At 38.1% G+C, this 20,134-nt stretch overlaps 1 protein-coding gene across 2 annotated transcripts in view; it reads right to left on the bottom strand.

The window, feature by feature from the left end:
* pcnx1 (pecanex 1) overlaps positions 1-20,134 on the bottom strand; it is a 39,271-nt gene that overhangs the window by 16,561 nt on the left and 2,576 nt on the right. For both annotated transcript variants that reach the window (XM_065296373.2, XM_065296372.1), the window contains exons 2-13: positions 18,821-19,032; positions 15,455-15,560; positions 14,693-14,726; positions 9,562-11,178; positions 5,646-5,775; positions 3,306-3,499; positions 2,863-2,956; positions 2,719-2,776; positions 1,480-1,712; positions 1,242-1,395; positions 1,011-1,043; positions 194-365 (exon numbers count right to left, since the gene is read on the bottom strand). In XM_065296373.2, coding sequence (XP_065152445.1) covers positions 194-365; positions 1,011-1,043; positions 1,242-1,395; positions 1,480-1,712; positions 2,719-2,776; positions 2,863-2,956; positions 3,306-3,499; positions 5,646-5,775; positions 9,562-11,178; positions 14,693-14,726; positions 15,455-15,560; positions 18,821-19,032 — 3,037 coding nt within the window. The remainder of the gene's footprint in view (positions 1-193; positions 366-1,010; positions 1,044-1,241; positions 1,396-1,479; positions 1,713-2,718; positions 2,777-2,862; positions 2,957-3,305; positions 3,500-5,645; positions 5,776-9,561; positions 11,179-14,692; positions 14,727-15,454; positions 15,561-18,820; positions 19,033-20,134) is intronic.

Genomic DNA, 20,134 nt, shown 5'->3' with positions numbered 1-20,134 from the left:
GAAAAAAAGAGATAGAGAGTTCGTAATGCTGGAGTAGTTCAGTCTCGTCACATCAGCAGGAATTTATCCGTGCTCAGCTCTGGCACGCTTATTTCATATCCGCAGGAATGCTGAGATAAACTATACAGCATGCAGATTCATGCTCCATATTCATCATCTGGGAATTAACATCCTCTTCTGCGGCAGTGCTCACCGATGAGGAGATCTCGAGCTTGGGACAGCAGGACGGAGCTGGTGAGAGCGACTCCATACAGAGTTACTGAACTAGTGGTGCTGTTTACACTCCCATAATGCAACAGCCAAATCAACCCACAGCAGAGACAGAAGTACACAGGCCTGCTATAAGCGATGATACGGTTATGACCCTACAAACATAGAAAAGACAATAAAGAGAAAATCATTTACTCATCTCTTTTTACATTTTTTAAGTTATTATTTGGGACATTACCACCGTTTTTCAATATTTTACTATGTCCTTACCTAAACTTAGACGAATTAATACATCCCTATCTTTTTTCAATGCGTGCACTTTTAATCTTTGTACAGCGTTTCTTGAATGTGTTAGCATTTATCCTAGCCCCATTCATTCCTATGGCTCCAAACAAAAGTTTTATTTTGTGCCACCATACTTACTTGTGTAACTACTCATGTAAGAGACTTTAAATAGGAAAAACATGGAAGTGTTTGGTGGCTTCTAAATTCATCCCTGTTTGGATCCTAAGGAATAAATGGGGCTAGGCTAAATGCTAACATATTGACAACGCGCTGTACAAAGATTAAAAGAGCACGCATTGAAAAAAGATATGTACGTATTCATTTGTCTAAATTGAGGTAAGAACATAGTAAAATATTGAAAAACGGTGGTGTTTTCCTTTAAAGTACAGTGGAGCTCGGCAAAGGACCTCAAGCCGGGAATTGAACTCGGTTTGCCGAAAGTGTGACTGTACTGTTTTTAAGGCTTCATAGTGTGCTACTGTATATTGAGTGTTTTTTGTGCGATTGCTACTCACATGTCGGGGGGAGGAAGAATCAGGTTGGACGCTCTGAGTAAAGAAAATAGATTTTTTTTCATTAAAAAAGTAATTTATGAACTTTTGTGTCTGAAATGATTGTCAAGTCCTTTGCATCTAGATTTTCGCCACTCTTTGACAAAAAATTTAATTTTTTTATTGAAAAATAATAATAAATGCACTTTTTTCCAAGGCTCCATTCATTCACTGGCATGTGTATGTGATTCTCACCTTCAGTAAGGAGTACTGGCAGCTGGCAATAACAAGGCAAAACTGAAAGACCCAAATGTCAGTGAAGAACCCATGAACTAGCAGCACTGACCCCAGAAAGGCCACAAGAACCGCCAGAACCACAGAAAGCATGTTCTCTAGTACCTCTCGGTTCCTGATAAACACACAGATACAGCATTGTCAGGCTATGAGGTAATTCACATCTAAACTGAATAATACACATTGTGCATGTGTGTACCTGTCAAAAAGGGCCAGTAGTGTGAGTCTATCAAAGTGCAGCCCGACCCACAGGTACGGCAGCAGCCAGAATCTGTAGTACTGCTTGGTTTTGTGTACGTGTGTGTGCGAGTGTGTGTGATTGTGCGAGGAGTCCTGCGTGCAGTGTGGCACCACCTGCAGGTCAGGACTGCCGTCAACGTCGTGCTGTTCCAACAGCTCTGGGTCCATGGACAGCAGCCGATTTAGACGCATCTGAAGACACACACGCGCACACAGTGAGGTTATTGTCTCAGCTGTGCTACTGTCCATAAACAAGGTCCATTGTGAAAAACACAAAACTCTGTATGATGACAATACACATAGTGTGGGAGAAATGTATCTCAGCATAACACAGACCCGGAAGTCAGGAAGTATACAATGTTTTTGGGTGATTCTCACGAAATCCAGATTTAGAAGGTGTCCAGCATCATATTTTTTAAAAAAGCCCTTGAAGCAATTTTTTTTGCAAATATAAGAATAAGGTCTGAACTTACTATAACTATTATTTTTAGATGATTTTAAACATATTTCCAATAAAATTTAAATTTTTTAGATTATCATTATTAAAAATACATGATATTGCATATTAAATATATGCATTTACAAACTCATGTTTCGGTAATGAGAACTAAAAAGTTGTCTAGGTACTATGAAAAACAAAATTTAAACTTTTATCTGGAGAGATAAAATAAGAACTGCTTACCTGGTAGCCATCTTGAGTGTCACAGTCAATTATGTCCCTTACAACAATTTTTTTTTAAATGTTAGTTCCTTGAGGGCTTAAACAATGATTGAAAATTGTTGTGGAGGATGAGAAAATTGGTCTTGGACACATTTATATTCCTTATTATTGTCTCTACATTTACCAATGACCACCAAATACCACATGTTTCTTTACTGTAAATGTTTATAGTATAACATGCACTGAAGCTTTTTATTTTTTAATTATAAATATTTCCATGTCAAAAAACCCAAATCCAGTCATGGACACGTTGCGGTAATGAAAATTTTCCCCTTAAATGTGGAAAAAACAACAAAATTGGTTTGTATGATGTCATTTGAAATCATGTGCAAAATAGTACATGAAGAGATGTTTGTAACTGTTTGCTTCTTATTTTGATACTCTTACTTTTATGATCAAAATGTTTCATGACACCTCATAAGTCTAATTTCGTGAGAATCAAAAATATGGGTTTTGTGATTGTTTATAAGGACTAACCAGATCATGAGGGTAAAAACGAACTGAGGTAGAACTGGAGAGGTGAGAGTCTGTTTCCCTGAAAAGAAAATCATTTTGGGGTAAATAAGTCTGGATTATCAGCAAAGAATTCTGGGTTTGCTTTATGTTTGTGCTATAACTTACCAGAGGTTGTTGGAGGCTCGCCTGGTTGCGGGTTCGTAGTTCACCAGGGACACATCGCATCCTCCAACCTCATAAAGAGGAGGGGACAGCTTCCCTAAGTCATACAAATACACAGGATGTCAGGCTACACGTGACATATACTGTATAATGTGGCGTCCATGCAAGCAAGGTACTGATAGAACCATTGTAAATATATTTTTTTAAATGAGTAAAATAGACTCATTCAAATATTTTAAAAAATCAAACAAGATATATTTCACACAGACTTCCAATGAAACCATTTACTCTGACTGAATAACGATTCCAGATGTGGTTAGTTAGCAAACAACACATTTACAACTGATATCATGCAGGTGACACACCAGTGAGACATACAGCATGCAACCATGACGGATGATGTTGAAAAGTATGATGGTAAATACTAGTAATTGTACAGTGCTTACCAAATTCATCCTGCAGGCTGGCCACACCCACAGTGGAGGCCTTATCTGGGCAGCCCTCCAGCTGCGCACTTCCGTTCCTGACCAGCAGGGAGGCGCTAGTGCTCAATACAGTCACCTGAGAGGACGTGCGGGACGGCTGACCTCTGACCTGTGACCCTGAGGCTTGAGATACCTGACTCAGAGCCTCCTGCAGACTGGGGGAGTAGAAACAAATATGATTTGGAGAGAGTGACACTCTCTGTGTGTGTGTGTGTGTAAAAACAAGGCAGAGCAAAATGCTGCAAAGTCAGAGATTGGTAAGATGGGGTGGGCTTTCTGGAGGAGTTATGAGAGATGGACAGGAAATGTAAAATGAGAGGCGCACCAAACAAAAATAGAACAGGGTGACTATTCAGATTTCACCAGCAGAAAAAGCAAAACAGATTGAAAGAAAGAACGCCTTTGTTGTGAATAAACTTGAAAGTACAAAATTAAAAATATATATTTTCATAAAAAAATAATAAATAAGTTTAAAAAAAATATTATATTATTTCAACATATTATTTTACCTTTTATTAAATGTAAAAGTGTACAGTAATAAAACCAGTATGTATTACCATTTAAATTAAGAATATAAGATAACATAAACTAAATAAAACCCCTTGAAGGACAGATTAAAAAGAAATAAAATCTGAAGTCAGAATGACAAAAAAATAACAACTCGGGCTACAGACAGAATATTAAGAGGGTAAACAGAGTAAAACATGAATACAATGAATTGTATCTGGGTCTTTAAAGAGGACATTTCACAATACTTTTTTTACGATGTCAAATTAATCTTTGGTGTCCCCAGCGTACTTATGTGAAGTTTTAGCTCAAAATACATAGATAATTTATTATAGCATGTTAAAATTGCCACTTTGTAGGTGTGAGCAAAAATGTGCCAGGTGTGTCCTTTTAAATGCAAATTAGCTGATCTCTGCACTAAATGGCAGTGCCGTGGTTGGATAGTGCAGATTGTGGGCGGTATTATCCCCTTCTGACATCACAAGGGGAGCCAAATTTAAATTACCAATTTTTTCACATGCCTGCAGAAAATGGTTTACCAAAACTAAGTTACTGGGTTAAACTTTTTCACATTTTCTAGGTTGAAAGAAGCACGGGGGACCCAATTATAGCTCTTACTGTGCATTCAGACCGCCACCGGCGAGAGCGTCAATAAAAGCTCTGGCTGCCCTGACAACGACGCTAAAGGAAAGTTGTAGTGGACGCTCTGTTGCCGGTGAACATTTCCGCCTTCCGATTGGTTGCCGCCGAACCGCGTCATATCTCATTACCATAAAGTTGAGCTGATTTCAACTCTCCTCGACGCGGAGTTCGCCGCCGGCTCTCATTGAAAATGAATGACTTCCGGCCACTTTGACGCTCTCGCCGGTGGCAGTCTGAATGCACAGTTAAAGTCATATTTTTATGATATGTCTCCTATAAGAAACCATGAAACACTTTAATTTTTTTGATTCCTGATGGGGTTATGATTTTATGCAGCTTTCCATTCAAAGATCAAAGCTTTTCATTAAAAGTGGATGTGGGATATTCTTGATATGTCAGAATTAATGTGACACTTAAAGGAACAGTATGTAAAAAATGTATATCAATTAATCATAATATGGCCCTGATATGTCACTAGACATTAAGAAATCATTTTATTTCAAATACGTATATCACTGACAACAGTGGTCCGGCCAGGATATTGTCATTTAAAAAGTTGAGTTGCAGCCCTCAACTGATGTTTATGTTGTCATTTTGTGTATTGGCCACCAGCTGTGTGATTGCAGTACCGGTTTTAGCCACAAGTTTTGTGATTGCAATACCAGTTTTGGCCACAATCCTACATACTGTTCCTTTAAAAGTAATGTTTATTCAATAAGTGTATAAAGAGCCGCCGTACATATTTGTACATTGAATAAGATTCAAGAACCAGCATAAGTGTGGCAGGTGAAGTTAGACATCGCATAGCAGTTAATCAGAACATGACAAATCAAGTGAAAGCACACATAAGACCAAAAACACTGGGGAGAAAACATCGGAAACAATTAAAATATGGATTAACTATATTAAAAAAGCAACATTCAAGAATGTTGGGTACATGTTCAAGGAGTCTCCTCCGAAGAGTAGGCTAGTAGGAGGAGAGTCACTTGTGAGTAGCAAATGCAGAGGAATAAAATTTTCATGCAGTGTCCTGGAAAAGTGCCAAAATAAATGGAAGCAGTTAAATAAAAGTGATGAAAAGGAGACCAGAACAGGTGAGTCAAACATGCTGTTCCTCAAAAGACTGATCCTGAATATCCAGGTGAGTCGTACCTGAGCGGCGATCCGATAAGGGAGGCGGGGGGCGTGGAGTTACTTCCTGCGTTGTGCCGTCTTCGTACCGCTTGTCGACGGAACGTACTTCGCTCGCGGCGAAATGTGACTGCATCATCGCTTCCTGGGGCTGTGTTAGGAAAGAGAGGCAGGGGGTCCGTCACTAAATTAGCACCATACAGTGCTTCATGCAAACGCATCCTACATATCTGCAACAACAGCTGAGTCAAAAAAATCATACCAATTCATCACCAATGTAGAGAGCCTGATGTTTAGCTAAAGGGATAGAACAGATACAAAGCACTGTAGCTCAATTGGCAGAGCACTGCGTAGGGCAAAGGTAACATATTCGATTCCTAGTAAAAAAACACACATACTAAAGGTCTACTGATAAACTGTATACCTTGAATCCACTGCAAGTCATTTTGGGTAAAAAGCATCTTCCAAATGCATAAATATGTAATATTCAAATCTAAAAAGTAGAGCTGCATAATGACTAAATGCAACTAATCGTTTGCAGAATAAAAGTTTTTGTTTACATTATATATGCGCGAGTACTGTGTATAATAATTATATAAATATATAATTAAAATATATTTACATAATAATAATTATATCATATATAATAATAATTATTATTATTATGTAAATATATTTTAATTTACAGAAATTGTGTGTTGCGTTAATCGCACATTAATACAATTAGTGTTGTTAAACTGAATTTTTGTGTTAATTATGCGTTAACGTAAGTTAATTTTAACGACACAAATTTTATTAAACGTGCGTTTATCGCAATGCGCAATTTATTATTAGTATTTTATTTTTTGTATTTTTTATTTGTACATTTATTTGTACGTTTTCTAAGAGGTTGTAACGCTTAACTACTACAAATGGTGCGTGTCCATCCACTTGCGCGTTTGAGATTTTGGTTACTGTTTTAAAACATTAATACAGGACTTGCTTGATGTTAAAATAGTTGTTCGGGACCTGATTGATGTTTAAAGAGAGGCATGTGACCCTGATATATGCACACATAGACAAAATAACAGTTTAAAAAATATCTAAAAAATTATCTGATGTGTATCATTATTTTAGATCCTTGCATTACAGTAGATCTTAAAGCTGTCTGTCTCAATGTCAATCAAACAATAAAAGAAAGAAAAAAGTTTAACATATATTGATATTATTTTTGACTGTGTGTACCAAATCTATTTGTTTTACCAGTGATTTTATGGTATGAATGCTTTAACTGGATTTGCTGACTCTTTCACTAATAATAAACATACATTTGCATAAAGCATCCATATTTGTCTTGTCTCATATTATATACATGCATGTGTGTGTTTTTTATTTACATATACACACACACACACACACACACACACACACACACACACACACACACACACACACACACACACACACACACACACACACACACACACACACACACACACACACACATCATTGTTATACACAATACATACACCTATATGTAAAAAAAACTTTTATTCTGTGAACAATTAGTTGCAATTACCTACCAAAAAGATCAATGATAATTGGATTTATCAATGCATCTAATAGATCCGCTGGATAGAAGTACATTTAGCAGACGTTTTTACCCAAAGTTATTTTATCCAAAGTAAGGAAAACAACAGAGCAATTTATCTTTGTTTGCAATAATTTGAATTGAAATAAAAAGTATAGTTTCATTTCTTATCCCTTATGTGCTATAACATAACATGTTTTCAATAAAGGACTTGCAACAAACACCTATGTTGTTGTATAAACCTGTTTTTGATATTCCTCCCTATAAGTTTATTTGGTTGCCTTTACAACAGCGTATTTTTTAACAACATTTAACAACAGCTCTTCTCAAAATTTCAGGGTGACTTATCTTCCACATTTGTTTTCAAGTAAAATGTGGGATTGTTAAGGTGGAAAGCAGTTTTGTACTGAAATCAAGCACTTTATCTACAGGTGAACTTCAAACCTGTTGTGAATGAGCTGAGCTGATGATTCACCATCCAAAAGTAAAACTATATTACTATATAAACAAAGTTTAAACAAGCGGATACTGAGCCAGAAGGGCTGTAAACCAGTTTTTTTGATTCAGCTATTTTGTAAGTAAAAGGCCTATGGGCAAAAACAGTTTGCACATCAGAAACACACACACACAAAGTCTAAAGAGTACACATAAACACAAACATGGAAAAACACATAAAGGTACGATATACACACAAACACCAGGTAACAACACACACAAACACAATGACACATTGCTCTGTACATACAGGGGCGGACACTAGTTGAGTATTTTAAGTAAATTTACAAAGCATTTGTGCTTTATCAGAGTGTTTGTCTTGGGAAAAATTTTTACTTTACTAAAAAATTTTCACTACATTCTAAAGCATAGAATCACACTGTGATTTCCTTTCATATTGCATATTAAAATTTATTTAATACCTTTTTACATAAAAAATTGTTTACTTTTATTTTTCTTGAGTAAAAGTACAAAAGTATTTTTTACTTAAGTAAAAAAAATACTAGATGTTTAATGTACTTAAATATTAACCAAAAACTTGTAATTATGAAATGTAGTGGAGTAAAAATTATGATAATATGCTTTGCAATGTATGTTTTCCAAAGTAAAACACTGATAAAATACAAATACATACAAATGTACTTTTGTGTAGAAAGTAAAACATACTTAAGTAGTGTCCGCCTCTGTGTTCATACAGTAACACACTTTGTGCTCCAGACACACAAACACAGAGAAAGATGGAGAAGAGGAAGAGGAACTAATTATTAACCAACAGTATCAAAACCAAAGCAAACAATTATAGTCCAAATCCAAACATAAACAGATTCAGGAGGGTTTAGATTTTTTCTTTTTTTTATGAACACTGTGATTTTGGCGGTTTGCTACAGGAAACTGAACATTTCTTAGAAAAAAATTATTAATATTGAAGAGTAAAGAGTAATTTTCTTATTATATAATATTATATCATTTTAATATTATATTATATTTTAAATGCCTAGTTTTCAATCAGACCACTGTGTTTACCTATGCTACATTTTGTAATGTTCAAGAATAAAAAGCATTTTAATAACACATTAATTTTTTAATTTCAAACTGTGTTGATGCAAATTTGCCATTTTGTAAACTCTGGTAACGCTGATCTTATTTGGTTAAGATTTGAAATTCATCTAACGTTACGTGTCCCAAGCCTAAATCTTTTGATTCTGAGCAACCAGGTTATTATCATGTTGATTCATAGCAAAGATTCATAGTATTTGTCAAGTTTCAAGAAGGGGAATCAAATATGGCCCTTACTGTCTGACATCTTCATCTGTTTAACATGAGGGTGAGTAATTACTGATCAAATTTTCATTTTTAGTTCAACTATTCCTTTAAATGTTGCACACTTTAGAATGAATTCACCATGAGATCACCACTTCATGACCTCACATAAATGCATGTATCCGCTTGTTAAGTCTGACGTCATGTACCACTTTCACATCTTACCGAACTGAAATGCCATAGGGAAATAACATAAACAATTATGCAAACATACACATGTATCATAATGCAAAACGAACAATAAAACACCCAATCCTAATTTTTATCTGTACCTAACACAATCCAAAATGACCAGATATGGACATGCATTATTTTTTTTTTTACAAATTATTAATATATTGCGGTCATTGATTCTGTGAATCTGAAGACGGCTGTGTTATAAAATTTTCGCTTAAAGGTGTAAAGAATACATTTTGCTCATAAACAGCTGTTTAAATAATATCCTCTATTGAAATGAGTGGAAGCTTGGACACGGACACAGTATTCCTTCATCATGACTTAACAAGCGGATATGCACTCACTACTGTGAAGCCAATGTGTGTGTGCACTCACCACGTGATCCCGTCGCTGGGTCTTGTGTGTGACTGAGGGAAATGGGACAAGGCAGGCTGTTCCTGGATCGGGTCACTGACTCAAGATGAGAGGCCCTTCCCAGCAGCGACGCTGCATCCAGCACCTCCCCCTCTTTTGCCTCCAGGTCTGACTTGGAAGTGGTAAGAGGTCTGGAACTTGCTGGCGCCCCCAAATGATGGGAGTCATTAAGGCAAGCAGTAGTGCCGCTGTCCAGACTCAACACTCGAGCGTGTGTTTTAGCGCTGCCTGTACTAGGAGTGTGACGTAAAGCTTTGCGTTTTCCCTTTTCTTTATCTCGCACTTTGTCTTTATCTTTCTGACTTGAGTTTTGCACACTGTGCATTTTGGCCCGAAGGGGGCCACGACGATCCTCAGGGGAAGGGCAAGAGTGGGGTGTGCTGGATGAAGAGTCTGTGCTGAGCTGGTGGGTGGAGTGCAGGCTGGAGGCACAACTAAGTTCGCTTTGATCGCTGGAGTCTTCTTCCCCTTTCACGAACACAGCAGAGCGAGGCTTTGCCATGCCGCGCCCACAACCATATTCCCGGTGCCTGCTGGCGTCAAAACTGCTTGCGCGCTGCTTACCGTTACGTCGTCGGCCATTACGACTGGCGGCAGATGAGGAGGCGGCCCGGTGAACAAGACTGCCGGTTTTGCGTCGTGCTTTGTCTGGCTCGGCCTCCTTGTGCTGGTGAGCGATGCCACAAGAGACGTCAACGCTAGTCCTTGACCCCCCCTCCAGAGTCCCCTCTCCCTTTTGGCCCTCGGTGATTGAGGAGTTGGGGGCATCAATGGAGGGCAGTTTAGTGGCAAGTTCATTGGCATGGGGGTTTTTATTAGCCTCCCCCGAGGCCACATTAGAGTTCCGTGGATCACTGTGTCCTGAAGTCACCTTCTCGTCACCAGACAGTGACAGGAGGCTCTCTACGTGCGTAGAGCTGGTTTGCTCACTGTGTAGACTACTCAAGGTACTGTTAGTATCCCTGTCGGTTCCACTACAATAGCTTTCCGTGGAGCCGCTACTGCGTGTGCTTAAACTCCGTAAACTTTCCGCACTACACCCTCCTGCTCTCTCCCGACGCCCCTGAACACCCTCTGACTGGTACAGCCCAGATCCCCCTTCCCCGGGACACTCCTCGTCCCCAGTCTCCCGGGAGATGGACCGTGATATCCCACAGCGCTTTCTTTGAGAAGGCCTGTGACATTCCGTTACTGATGTGCTGGGAGTTCCGGAGTCTGCCTGCTCTGAGCTCTCCGTCGCCCTCTGTGATTTGGAGGACTCCATCTCGCGAACAGGATCCAGTCCTCCCCTGCGTGGTGGAGGATACAGGCTGAACTCAGGCAGAGAAGGATCTGGAAAAGCAGATCCGGCAGAGCTTGATGTGCGAGGCAACCCACGAGGACGAGACGATTCTTTCCGGAAAGATTGCGAGTGGGTGGAAAGATGGGCAGTAATTTCTGTATCACAAGAGGATAGTGATTGGCTAAAAGGGTGGGGGGTGGAGCCATACAGGTCTTGAGCCAGTGAGGTTGACGGCTGCATGGAGGCGAAAGAGTCATTGGACACAAGGCAGAACATCTTTGGGTCCGACATCAAATCTATAGAGGGAAAAAAGAACATATAAGTGAAACAACAAATGGCTTGCTAACAGTTGCTTATTCAAATTCAGTGTTCATTTTAACATCAAAAGCAAGAAGCAAATAAGTCACTTGCTTCTGAGTCCAGGACACAACAGTCACCCAAATGAGACCAGAAAGCAATGACTTTTAACAAAATAATCCCAGTTTCCTGAACACTGATGAAGTGTAAAAAGCTCATGCAGTCATAGGCCAAGCACAATTAGATCTACATTCTGCACACTATTCAACTTTCACAAAAACCACACTGTCCTTAAGGTCATTTACTTGTGTGCTTTAAAAAGTCTGGACCAGAGTGCAGTGCTGACATAATCGTTCGGTGTACTTTTTTTAACTAATGACTCTCTCATCACTTACAAAAACCTTTTAAAGGGCAGACCAAAGTGTCCTACCAATTCTCATGTCAGCGAAGAGTTTCAGCTTTATTTTCGTGGTTTTGTAATTTCCAGTTAAACAAAACCACAGTTGGAGGAAACTAAAAAATTAAAATGTACAGCCAAGTCTCATACTTGCTCAAAACTAAAATGTGTTATATGGCTTGTCTGTGACTTTGAGGAACTCCGATGCAACAGCCACTAAACGCCACCTCCGTCAAAAATTAGATAATGATATTAACCAAATGCTCTCGGGACGTATTATATGTTCATCAAATACTTTCTCTTCAAATCCCCCATTTAGAAATACCACACTCTTTGTAAAATCCAAATGCTAATTTACAAGAAATCATGTCAGACGCAATTAGAGGGTTTTGCTTCGAAGCTTCTCATATACACCTTAAGTTCTTATGAATCCATTCACATTTTCATTACATACATTTTTTCAGGTTTGTTCCTGAAGCTCAGTTGGTAGAGCATTGTGTTAACAATGCAAAGTTTGTTGTTTTGTTTCTCAGGAAACACTCATAAGCCATTTTCACACAGAGAATCAGAGATTACAAAAAATACATGGAAAATACGTTTGGGATTTGTCCAGGGATCATTTGGTTTCGGTTTATTCACACTGCCAATGATTTTTCAAAATCTGTATGTGCATTAACACACATGCCGTAAAGATCCAGTAAAGACACGTGACGTAAAGTCCGGCGCTTGGAAGTTTTTTTTTGTTGCGTCTGAAGTTTGCATTTCTGGAGAAACCGCATGTTTTTGTTTATGATACAATCATAAAGGAGGGTGAGGAACTCCCTGATCTCTGCTTCAGTCCAGTTTGTAGAAGTTTCTCTTTGTGAATGTTAATCTGCATTTAAATCCCCCTTGTCATGACCCGCGCATCCTTACTACGGCACACCCCTTACGGCATTGTTTTTGCCTTTTGCTCACACAGGACGCTTTCTGTAAAAGTTACAGCAATGTTACCATGTCAGCAATGTTAACATTTACGGGACGTGTTTGTGTTCACACAGAAGGCTCTCTGCTAATTTTACTGAAAGTTTCTGGTATCAAAGTGCTGTGTGAATGGGGTTATACTGATCAAAAGTTTATCTTGGATGCACTGCAATTCGCTACAAATAAAAACTTCTGCATAAATGTAAATGAAGATCATGTTTATTATATTATCATCTCTTTATGTTCATTAGTAAAAGAGTGGCAAACAACTTATTTTTAGCAACACCTTTCAATAGCAAGTGAGTTAGAAATAATACTCCAAAAAATATACTGGTAGCTTTAAGGAATTTTTCTGATTGTAAATTTTCACTGTGATAAAATTGTTTGTATTTTGTATCCGGAGTTGTCTGTAATTTTAATGACAAAAATGTTTTTAGTCTAGTAAGTCTATAGCTCTTTAATGCGTCTATTACATTAATTTTTACTTGCCAAAGCCATATACACTGTCAGAAAAAATGATCTCAAGCGTCACTGGGCTAGTATTCTTTAAAGAGGTCCTAATATGTAACATTAAGGTACAGATATGTATACATTTGGTACCAATATGAACCTTTGAGGTACTAATATGAACTCTGTAGTTGCAAAAATGTACTTTTTAAAAGGTTCCTGCCCCAGTGACAGCTATGTACCATTTGTTTGTCTGACAGTGTAAAGTAAATTAAGTTTGTGTTAGGTAAGATCAATACTAAACTTTCAGCAGGCTAATTTGCATTTCATTATATTTTGGTTGGTGTTATTTAAGATTCACAACTCTGACCCAAACTCAAACTGATGTCATCTGGAACCTTTCCAACACCTGAAACACAGGCGGTAGTCACATTTTATTACTTATTTATTCATCTAACTCATCCTTAAAACCGCTCTCTCTCTCTCTCTCGTGTTCGCAGTACTGCAGACCTTCTAACACATCACTTCTGTCTGCAGCAAATCTCACGTCTCTCTTTGATCTTACTTTTGATAACCATTTTATAACTGATTAACTATAATTGTTCCTTTTTATGATATAATGTAGCCTGACACAGTGTAAAGGGTTTAGAGGCATATGCTGCTGTCTGTAAATTATGTTACACTGCAATGCTGCTTATGTGAACTGTGTGAAACAGCTCTGATAGTTACCCAATGGTTCAAATTCTTTAGAAACAAATGATGAACTAAATGTGACCCTGGATGACAAAACCAGTCATAAGTCGCAAGGATATATTTTCAATTTCACTTCTGGCAAACCCAATAAATCCTAATGCATGAAAGCATAAATGAGGGAAGTTTTTTAGTTTTAATATTTTACATTTTGGATTATAAGGATGCACCTAATGTTTGCCAACCAAACTCATTTGGCCGTAAATAGCAAATAATTGTGAAAATAAATACAATTTATAGGACAATAAAATGTTTATGACACGGTCAAATAGCAGCCATTATAGAATAACATGAATGTATCCGAGAAAGATGCTCTTTTGCTATTTTCGTCCGAATAGTTTTAGCTACCGAACATTCTGTGCATGAATTAATTTTATATTATTTCATTTTCAAGGCCTGACAAAATCTATCGGAATTAACTTTCAATTGTATGCAAAATCAACATCATAGAATGTAACAAATTACCTTATTTTGCTCCCAAAAAAAGTTAGAGAGATAATTTTTCATTTTTTCAGAATATTTTTCATATTTGGTTAAAACTGAACTACTGGGGACGTAAGATGACCAGTTAGATTTATTAGTTACAACAGGGGTTTTCAAACTGTGGGTCGAGACCCGCTTGTGGGTTGCACAGTGGGATAAAATGAGTCATGCAAAGTCCCTTGGCTACAAGGATTTTGACATGATATACTATAAGTTATTTTGATACTGCAATTAAACTTACATTTCATTTATAAAATAAGGAAATTATGAAAATAACAACTATTCAATTATGAAAGTAAAAAAAAAAGTGCATTCTCCTCATATTTACATTTTTAAATGTTGGTGGGTCCCGGTACAGATTATACCCATCTAGGTGGGTCGCAAAATGTAAAGTTTGGGAACCTCTGAGTTACAAGACTGTCAGAAATCAGAAACAAGCAAACATAAAAGTGAAAAAAACAACAATGTCTCACGTTTCACTGTGACTGCACCACCGTGGGACGTTATCTGTAGAGAGACAGAGGCAAAGAGAGAAAAACAGAGAGCGAGATCAATGACACAAGCTTTTACATTAGACCATTATGTCTGTCACTTCCCGTCACTGTTACTAATTTAGCATGCGGACAGTAATTAATTTAGTCTGAACCAGTTAGACCTTGTTTACAGTTAAGAGTTTTTGCTCTATGATTTTAAATTTAACCAACAATTAATGATCCAACACATGCACTGGGACCAGCAGTATTATAATCCAAAAAATACACATGTAACATCTTTGCTTATTACATATGTGACCCTGGACCACCAAACCAACATAAGGACAATATTTGCCTAGATACAACTACTTGCAAATCTGGAATCTAAGGGATCAAAAAAAAAAACCATTGAGAAAATCGCCTTTAAAGTCGTCCACATAGCAACACATATTACTAATAATGAATACATTTTTTAAATATTTATGGTCTGACATGTACAAAATATCTTCATGGAACGTGATCTTTATTTAATATCCGAATAATTTGACATTAAAAACAAATTATAATTTTGACCCATACAATGTTTTGTTGGCTATTGCTACAAATATACCCATGCTACTTATGACTGGTTTTGTGGTCCAGGGTCACATATGCAGAAACCTGCAGAATTCCCCAAATCAGTGCATAATATGCAAAAAAAGATTGCAAAAAGTGCCTGTAGTTAGGGAATAAATGTGTTCACATGCAAACACATAGACAGACCTGATGGCTGGAGTCCATTCCTACGTAAGAGTTTCGTGAACTGCAGTCGACCGGTGGCGTCTCCTCTCGTGGAAAATCAGACATCTCTATTCCACCTCCCGGATCCCTGCACACACATACAGAAAGGGGTTGGTTACCTAGCAACACACTAACTGAGGAACGGTCCCTCAGGGCTCCAGGATGTTAACAATGTCATTTATGACCAAACCCGCCCAAGAGCCCCAGCGGTTCAGGCGCCATCCAAGAGTCATCATATCTAGTGTCTAATATGTGTTGGTCATTTAGCAGAGATCAATTTCATGAATGACTAATATTGGAAGCACTAACAGTGCGAAGAAAAAATTATTGTGGCCAGCCGCTTGAAACTAATGCCCGAGCGATGAAAAACCCACCTACCCATATTCACCTACCCACGCTTGCCTTTCTTCAGATCAGTAGGGTTACCATCATATAACATAATTAATATTCACGACTCAAGCTTGACACGCCAGTTTATGAGCTGAGAAGCAGACCGGATGTAGACTTCTGGGAATACTTGGGAATTCAGCTTTACTTAAAGAGCCTCTATCTTCCTTTTCATAATTTTACATTTCTTTGGGTATGTAAGTGTAAACACCACAGTTTTTTAATATTTTATTATGTTCTTACCTCAGCTTAGACTAATTAACGCATACCTTTTTTTCAGTGCGTGCACTTAATCTTTGTACAGCGCGTCGTGACTGTGTTAGCATTATCATAGCCCTACTCATTCCTTAGGATCCAAACAGGGATGAATATAGAGGCCACCAAACATTTCCATGTTTTCCCTATTTAAAGATATCAGTTACATGAGTAGTTACACGAGTAAGTATGGTGGCACAAAATAAAACATGACGATTTTTTAAGCGGATAAAAATGAGAACTATATTGTATGGTGGAAGAGCACTTAGTTTGCAGCACTTCGACCTCGGGCACATTAACATCATCACTTGCGACTACTCCTTCCGTCAATATTACTGCGCCCAAGGTCGAAGTGCTGTTCCGCCATAAAATATAGACCGTTTCAGCAGTAACAACATAAACAAGCAGCTGTTGCGGTCCGCACGTAACTTCCGGTAAGCTCCGCTAAGAATAAATAAAAACAAAGTTCTTTAAACGTAGTTTATTTATATAACAAGCAAAAAAACAACACATAGATTACCTAGGAAACCAAAACATTTGTTATTTTTCGAGGAGGCATTTGTTCAAGAGATCAGTTTAGCAACTAGTCAGACCATTAAAAAAAAAAAAACGGAAGTTCGGATCCAGACGTGTATCACGTGCGTCCGATGAAACCGTCTATAGTTCTCAGTTTTTATATTATAAAAAAACGCCACAATTTATTTTGTGCCACCATATTTACTCGTGTAACTACTCATGTAAAAGTCTTTAAATAGGGAAAACATGGAAGTGTTTGGTGGCTTCTAAATTCATCCCTGTTTGGATCCTAAGGAATGAATGGGGCTAGGCTAAATGCTAACACACTGACGACGCGCTGTACAAAGATTAAGTGCACGCATTGAAAAAGATAGGTATTTATTAATTATTCTAAGTTGAGGTAAGAACATAGCAAAATATTGAAAAACGGTGGTGTTTTCCTTTAACGATCTGTAAAGTTACAATTCACAAAGACTACGATGACGCGAGCTATTGTCTCCAACTGAAATGTCTTTTCTTGGACTACAACGAACGCAAGAATTGTAGGCTACTGTTTACTTCCGAAGCTAGTTGACATGGATTTGATGCACGTAATCATAATCCCACCCACTTCTGACTCGCAGCCTATAAGTAGGTCCATGTTTTCATTTTTAAAGAATTTACTACTTACTATTTAAATCATTATTCAAATACAAGTTTTGTTCAGTGCAGAGTAGCGCTTGTTTGTCGTTTCTATGATCACAAATGCAGACAAGGTTTTATGCTTTAGTATCCTTACCTTACCAATCTGTTACAGCCTGCTCGCGAAGTTGCGGCGCTGGCCAAGGTGATTGATCATTTTCTGGATCAGATTCGGGTTCATATTTATAGTAAAGACGATATTATCCCCCTTTTGGGAGCTGATTTTCCAAATATGGTAAGGAGTGCACTTTTCCGGAACACGCTTGAGGTATTCGGCCAATCACAGCGCACTGGATAGCGGGCAAATTGGAGCACAGCGCGCTTTTCAGAATGATGAGCTTTGTAGATATTGACGCTCTTTAGAAAGTCGTGGCATAGAGGAGCAACAATAATTGTATGTGAAAAAAATTAGTTTTTTGAACCATAAACCATGTGAAAACACTGCATATTGCAAAATGACATTCTTTTTAGCAACAAACTAGTGGCTCTTTAAGATTGTGTCATTTATATTCTTACAACATTCGCTTGGTTAAAAACATCACATTACAAACCACAGGGCAGTGTAATGACATGACTGGTAGTGACATCATAACACTTCTTTAAAAGGTTTCCATTGTATCATTTAGTAGATACATGCAGGTCTTTGGATGAAATAAGATCCTCCAAACAGTAATGGCATATATTTTCCCAATTACTGTCGTCTTACCACGCACTGACCCAGACAACCAGGAATGTCCCTCCAGATGTGTACTCTATGTGTGTGCCATTGTCAGTGATTCTCCATTCAAGAACCTCTCAGTTTCTCTTTCACATACAGATGAAAATGTATTAAAATAAGCTATGCACTCTTAAAAATAAAGGTGCTTAAAAGGTTCCTCATAGAAGAACCATTTTTGGTTCCTCTAAGAACCATTCATTCAATGATTCTTCTATGGCATCGTGAAGCTCACCTTATTTTTAAGAGTGTAAAGTTTTGATGCTGGTAAAAACAGGTCACTAAACTGCTTTGTTCATGGTTTTAGAGAGTGCGTTTAACATGTTCTGACTCTGTCAGCAATGCTTGCTCTCATAGATAATGTGCAACATCATGCAAACTATTCACCTCTGATAGTTTGCAGACTTTTTTTGGGTGATGATGAAGGGCACAAGCGTAATATTCATCCATTTGTGAAGTTGAATTCGAGTTCTCACCCCTTTCCCTCCTCCCTTCTTTTCTCACTCAGTGGGTGATGAATGCATTCAGCATGACAGCAGATTAGCTCTTAAAAACACGTCTACCACTGAGCACCGCGGCTATGGCTTTGAATCAGAACTTTACTTAGCTGAATCAGAAAATCTCAGACTACTAAACTCAAAACCATCTTGAACTGGGTACGTGCATTTTCAGAGCTGATTTTTAACCCTGTATGTACTGAATCAGACTGTTGATTTGGATTCCTTTGCAGGTTCTTAGCCTTATCAGAAACCGTTTTTTAATTTATATGAAACATGCTCATAAGTGATTCTTACCCAGGCCCATTTGAGTCTTCCTGCCTGATGTTGGTACCCTCACGTTGACGCTCTGCGCCCTGACCCCCTTCACTCCCTTTGGCACGCAGATCCACCACCTCCCCTTCATCCAGCGCAGTGTGCAGACGATAATTCACTGCCTTCAGCAGCCCAAACATAGCGGCTATCACGCCGCAGTAGATACCCACAATCACCATGGTGGGGGGCAATGCCTACAGAAAAATAGAGAGATAAAATAAAGCAAATTTAATGGTTTTGAGTTTGATATACAGTATGAGAGGTGCTATATAAAAAGTGGATATATAGTATGGGCTCCTACAGAATCACACTAATCCCCATGTCTAAAAACAATCCACAAACAAAAACAAGTTTTTCTTATATGTTTTCAAAACACTGGGTTTAAAAAAAATGCTTATGTTTCAACCCTATCACCGTCCTTGTATAAATACATCATATATAAATATAGAAACCTGCTATACCGAGTTACAGGGTTATGCAGAGAAGCAGTCATAATTCAGTCACAACCACAGGGCAGAAGTTATAAACAGCCTGGCACTGAACAAGCATCTGTGTCTTTTACAGAGATACACACTTGTCCTTATATCCACCACACACATATCCCTGATTCACATTTCCCCTTAAACGTCTGTAAAAATGCTGGGAGGGACATAAATTGGTAGATTTTTGTAAATATGGCACTTCTATAGGACTGTATGTGATGAGAACTCAAACTCGTAGGGGTGGTTTCCCAGACTTGGGTTAGGTTAAGCCAGGACTAGGCCTAAAATAGGATATTTAAGTCATTTTAATTATGCATTTAAAAGCATAATTTATGAATAAAGACTACTGGTGTGCATCTTGAGACACAACACTCGCACTGATATAGTTCAGAGCAAGTTGTTTTCCATCAAGACAACACTAACATTTGAAGGCAGGGTCAATGATCTCTGAAAGCCAATGTTGACATTTGAAATTACCTAAACAAACACGCACCTACACCAATAGAGTCTGGACCTTCTGTTGATAGACCTGCCCCACACATACGCAACCCAGGCAACAATGTTGTATAGTACACACGCCCCTTACTGCTGATTGGCTACAAGTGTGTTTCGGTAGTTGGCCCAACTCCTTTTTCCAAAATGCTTTTCAGATATCGTGCCCTTCGCCTTTAAGTTAGTCTGGGACTAGGCTAAAGCCTTGTCTGGGATTTAGTGATTTTAGATTGATAAAGGACTTTCAACTGATCAATAAGCCGTAGTTCACGCACAAGCTGTGGATTTAACACAGAAATTGAGCCTTCAGACAGATCCTTTT

Source organism: Paramisgurnus dabryanus, chromosome 20 (assembly GCF_030506205.2).
Source record: "Paramisgurnus dabryanus chromosome 20, PD_genome_1.1, whole genome shotgun sequence".
Classification (NCBI taxonomy): Eukaryota; Metazoa; Chordata; class Actinopteri; order Cypriniformes; family Cobitidae; genus Paramisgurnus; species Paramisgurnus dabryanus.
This window is presented reverse-complemented; position numbering and strand designations above follow the sequence as displayed.